This window comes from Perissodus microlepis, chromosome 18 (genome assembly GCF_051167445.1).
Source record: "Perissodus microlepis isolate ML-2025 ecotype Zambia chromosome 18, ASM5116744v1, whole genome shotgun sequence".
Taxonomy (NCBI): domain Eukaryota; kingdom Metazoa; phylum Chordata; class Actinopteri; order Cichliformes; family Cichlidae; genus Perissodus; species Perissodus microlepis.
In genome coordinates this window covers 36,382,952-36,387,844 of record NC_140478.1, presented here as the reverse complement: position 1 = coordinate 36,387,844, position 4,893 = coordinate 36,382,952, and the positions used below count along the sequence as shown (strand labels likewise).

Here is a 4,893-nt window from a genome sequence, read left to right as displayed (position 1 = left end):
TGAAGACTTGCATCTGTTGCTCTAACCCCCAACTAGTTTAGACAGATTTCCTGGTTCTACCAGAGGTTTTTTCCTTCAAGAAGGGAGTTTTTCCTTCCCACTGTTGCTGAGTGTTTGCTCATAGTGGGTTGTAAAAGCATAAAAGTTAATAAGAGGCATTCATAGCAGAGTTATCACAGCGGGAACTATATAGCTTAAATGTACAATTTCTACAGGACGAATTATAACTTCATTATGTATAAAAGCTCCTGTGGATAATTACTCCTATTTGTAACTTTACACAAGAGAAAGTTTGCTGTCACACTATTTATAACAGGTTGGATTTTGTCCTCTGAGTTGAGCCTTTGGTTGCAGTTTATTGAAGAATTTCCTCTAAAGTAGCTGTTGATAAAGATTTAAAGTCCTGTTTATATACAGAAATATGCTTTAGTTCATGTTTTTTTACATGTCTGCCTCAGTGGATCAGTAGAAGATCTGGCACAGGAAACTAGATGATGAAAAAAGGGTACGAATACACATATATATCTATATCTATATAGATGAGGCGGCTGTATCAACATAAAAACATTAATACAGTTAAAAATGAATAAAAAGTTGCACGCTTAAACTTATTTCTCTACAGTTTGTACAATTAATCCATGTAACAATAGGTTCTCTCTTAATATAGTAGTTAATTAAAATATCTTTACATAAAAATACATTTTTAAGTACTCTCCAGTGGAAGTCTGTTGTGGCTTATGTTTCTAAATGACACAACCATAAAGCAGCCCACAGAATATACAAATATGTCTTTGATAAGTGAATGTTGGCTCCCACAATGGCCTGTTAAGTTATTGCAAAAATAATTTACTGCATAATATGTCAGATTAGAACATGTTATAAGCACAAAACTGAAGGGGAAACAATAAAAACAAAAATTAAAAAACAAATACTAAATTAAGTTAAAGGATATTTCTTACTATACTATATAATTGTATAATGTTGCGTTTGATTGCAAAAGAAAACCCACCAAGAAAAAAAGAAAGAAAGAAAAAGAGAGAATAGAGTTTGATTTATTCAAAACACATTCTTTTCTTTTATTTAAGCTGTAGCGAGATTCAAATGGACAAAAGAGAAAGAAAAATATTACAGATTTGTTTTATTAATCATGAATAAACTTTATTATACACAACTCTAAATTTCAGTTGGTCTTAGTCAGATGTGTTTTTAATTAAATCCTGCAACACTGTGCTCGCTGCCATCACTTTATATCTTAGTGTGCAATTCAAATATATACTTATTACAATATTTTTCCCCCTTAACTCTCAACTCGCGTTTTTAAAATGTCTGTGATCATATTTGTCCGTTGACTTCTGTCTGGGCCTCGAACGATTCATCAGACAGGTTGGCAGCCTCCAACTGATGCTCCAGACTTTCATCATCGCCTCTATTCTGATCAACTCTTATCTTAAACTTAGTGATGAACTCATTACTGGCCAGCGCGCCCTCCTTTTTAGGGCATGTGGGCTTTGATAACAGCCGGCTTTCCAGTCGCTCTGCAAAGAAAATTCACAAAACATTTCTTATTTGGTAAGCTTGTTAACAAATTTTAGTTCAGTTTTGCTGAAAGTTATAGCATGCATCAGGTAAGAAGCAATTGGTTTTTAAAAAGCATATACATTCCCCAAAACATTTTTATTATGTGCATTTTGGAGAATAAAAGATTGTACACAATTTCCCTTTTTAAAGTAAAAAGATTATTAAGTCTAATTCTTACTTATTCAGTAGATTAAAGTATTGAAACATCATTATTCATAAAATATGCACATTACAAAATTAAAGTTATTCAAAAATTACTCAAGTACTTACTCCAATACTCACATTATTCAAGTACATTTAATTTTTGCCAATGTAATGTCACATAAAATCTTAATCTGAATAAGGGATTTGAACCCCACTGTCACGGCCAGGGGATCAGCAGGCCGCTGACTAGTAGTGTTCTCTCTCTTGCTCTCTCTCTCTCTTGCTCTTGCTCTCTCTCTCGCTCTCTCGCCAGGGCGGAACTCATGGTGGGTTCACGCCCTCGGCCCACGCCCCTCTGAAGAGGAAACACCTGGGCCTCATCAGTGCAGCCAGCATTTAAGCCAGGGAGTGGCTTCTACTCATCGCTGGATCGTTGTGTGTGACTCGCGTCAGTGCAGCCCGGCTCTGAGCAAGTTCTCTTTTGCTTCCCTGTGCAAAACCTCTAACGTGTGTTTCCTTCTGTACATAGATGCCCTGGACCCGACTCTGCATTCCCCGAGCGGATTCCCTTTTTGTGTGAGTGTTTGGAGAGAGAGTCAGAAGAGGAGCAAGTGTCTTTTCCCTACCTGGATTTCCCCGGAGCCTTTTCCCTGTCACCGCTTTGTATATAGCACTATCCCCTGCACTGTTTGTATATACACCTGGTGGAACTGTAATAAATACTGACTGTGCCTCTGAGTCCTGCGTGTGAGTCCTCAAGCGAACCGTGACACCCACACAGATGAGAGCTTAGCAGTGAAGCTCTCTCTTAAAATTTGAGTTATAAAGTCAGAAGTTATCACTGACAGAGATCCATGTTCTTTTAACATAAGAAAGAATATTTGCTGAAATTGACATTAATCCAAGCCCTTAAAACGCCATTTTGGATTAAGCATTTCCTTTTAGAAAAGTCTTCAATGAGCAGGAAGCTCCAGTACTGAAAAAGAAGCCAACATCAACTGCTAAACGTGCTAAAAGTAAGTAAGTCCCCGTAGACTGCTATGATCAAAACACATACAGTATAAAAGTTATAGGTTACAGATCTGAAAAGTAAAACAAATGTCAAAGTGCAAAAAGACTTATGGTCCCATAGAAGTCTATTCCATTTGCCTGGAATTAGGTGAACACCTTTGTGACAAATTTAATGGCTCAGTCATTTGTTTCATGTCATATTTAATAAAAGACTGACATGGTGGCATGTTGAATTGTCCATTTTGCACATATTTGGTCATTCTAAGCGTCAGAAGGGGAAAGATCATTCTGGGAATGCCTACTGGCGAAGGATGTGTGACTGACAAGTCCAGTGTGTGAAGTTTAACTACAGTCTAAGGAGCTTGGAAAGAAAAGCATCTGGACTTCTTTAAGTTTCTTGAAGATGTTTCACCTCTCATCTGAGAAGCTTCTTCAGTTCAGAATTTCTTCAGAGAACTGAAGAAGCTTCTTGAATGAGAGGTGAAACGCTCTTCAAGAAACTTAAAGAAGTCCAGATGCTTTTCTTTCCAAGCTCCTTAGACTACGATGACCTGAACGACTGAGAACCTTAACAGACAGTTCTTCCCTTCATTCATCATGCCTGATTTCAAAACACCAAAATGGCAGTCGTGAAAACACTCATCTTGAGTCTTCATGGGACTACGGTGAGATCAGTTATGCCTCTTATGATGCTGTCCCAGACTTCAAAGCAGTATAAAACATGTTTGCAGCCTGTAACAACTGTGCATGCGGTTATTTTTCGTTTTAAGATTTCCGTGTTTAAATCATAATAAGATTTAGTTTTAATTTTAATTAACTTGAGGTGAGTCAGATTCTTTCATTCAAGTCACTGAATGAATCTCTTGACATGTTTGGGGGTAGGTGCCTTTTGTAGCATTTTAATGCAATTATCTGACAGATTATATGGTCTACACTGTTATTAACTATACTAACACTCTGTTCCAGAAGTCTGTGCTGCAAAGAGGCAAAGTGAATACGGCACCTGCAGGAGTAATGGGGGTCATCAGTCGGTTCAGCTGGATGTTCCAGTGCCGTACATGTTGACTGGCATTCCTCAGCCTCTCCTGAACCTCCTGGAAACAAAAATCATGCAGGCATCCTCATCAGTGTTGTTTTAGAAGAGCACTAAATACGATGCTGCTCACAAAGCCAGTCAAAACAAACTTGTTCACCTCCAGACGCTGGTGGCTTCTTTGGCGAGATGCCTGCAGATCCTGGAGCTCCTGAGAGGCAGAGTTGAGGGCTGAGGGGGTGTCCTCATCGGGACTGCCATCTGACAGCTCCTGTATGGGGCTGAGGTTTTGCATTGTACGTTGCTGCTCCTGGAGGAGCTGGAAATGTTTCTTCTTTTCATCTTCAGCCTGCAGCAACCTGAAGGAGGGGAAAAAGGGAAGAAGCAACTGAAAATGTTAATACTTCTCATGGATATATCAGATCTCCATCACAAATAAAATAAGTTAGAAATCCATTGTTACCGCTCAAGCTCCAGTCTGGCCCTCTCCTCCTCCAGCCGAGCCTGGATCTCCATATTAAGGGCAACTTCCAGCTGCTGCTGTGTCAGCTCCAGCTCCCTGATCCTCTTCTTCTGTTGTTCAGCCTCCTTTTCCTTCACCTGCATCTCAGCCTGCATGCTGTCTTTTATCTATGCACACACACAGCTACATAAACAGATGCACCAACAGAGCGGTATAAACTGACCTATTCCTGAATCACCTTTTCCTGGACTGTCATAACCATTTTTCCAAATCATTAAAGACTAGGTGTGAATTTTATAATGACAGTCAACATTTTGCTGCAGTTCTCAAAGATCAAAGTCAAGGAGAAAAGACTCTGTACATAATTGGTGTCAAGTGGAAAACTTTTTTTTTACCATCTCAGCCTCTTTTAGCTGTCTTTCCAGTTCCATCTGCACCTCCCTCTGCTTCCTCCGCTCTCTCTCCTCTGCCTCCCTTCGAGTTTCCAGTTCCCGTGCATGCTGTGAAACAGATGAAAGAGCCATTGTTTGGTTTGTGTTTTCACCTCTATCCAGCAGGTACACCAACAGTCCAGCATAGAGCGGCTGAGTGAATGTGGTCTGGACTCTGTGGAGGAGAGTCATGGTTTCAGAGACGCTGTAGAACATAGGTGTCAAACTCTGGC

General features: G+C 39.6%; 1 protein-coding gene across 1 annotated transcript; it reads right to left on the bottom strand.

Moving 5' to 3' along the window:
* Nucleotides 1–1,012: 1,012 nt before the first annotated feature.
* Nucleotides 1,013–4,628, bottom strand: LOC146368886 (uncharacterized). The gene is made up of 4 exons (XM_084913068.1): nt 4,230–4,628; nt 3,927–4,125; nt 3,737–3,827; nt 1,013–1,535 (listed from the first exon to the last, which is right to left on the bottom strand). The coding sequence occupies exons 1-4, from the start codon at nt 4,382–4,384 to the stop codon at nt 1,333–1,335; spliced, it is 648 nt and encodes a 215-aa protein (XP_084769194.1). The 5' UTR covers nt 4,385–4,628; the 3' UTR covers nt 1,013–1,332.
* Between the last annotated feature and the right edge of the window lie 265 nt (nt 4,629–4,893).

Bases quoted from the DNA above. Each gene is read 5' to 3' on its own strand.
- LOC146368886 (XM_084913068.1), bottom strand. From the start codon at position 4,384: ATGCAGGCTGAGATGCAGGTGAAGGAAAAGGAGGCTGAACAACAGAAG. The intron at 4,126-4,229 runs GTAACAATGGAT...CCCCTCCTTCAG, and splicing joins GCCAGACTGGAGCTTGAGCG to GTTGCTGCAGGCTGAAGATG. The intron at 1,536-3,736 runs GTGCCGTATTCA...TTTTCTTTGCAG, and splicing joins GACCCCCATTACTCCTGCAG to AGCGACTGGAAAGCCGGCTG.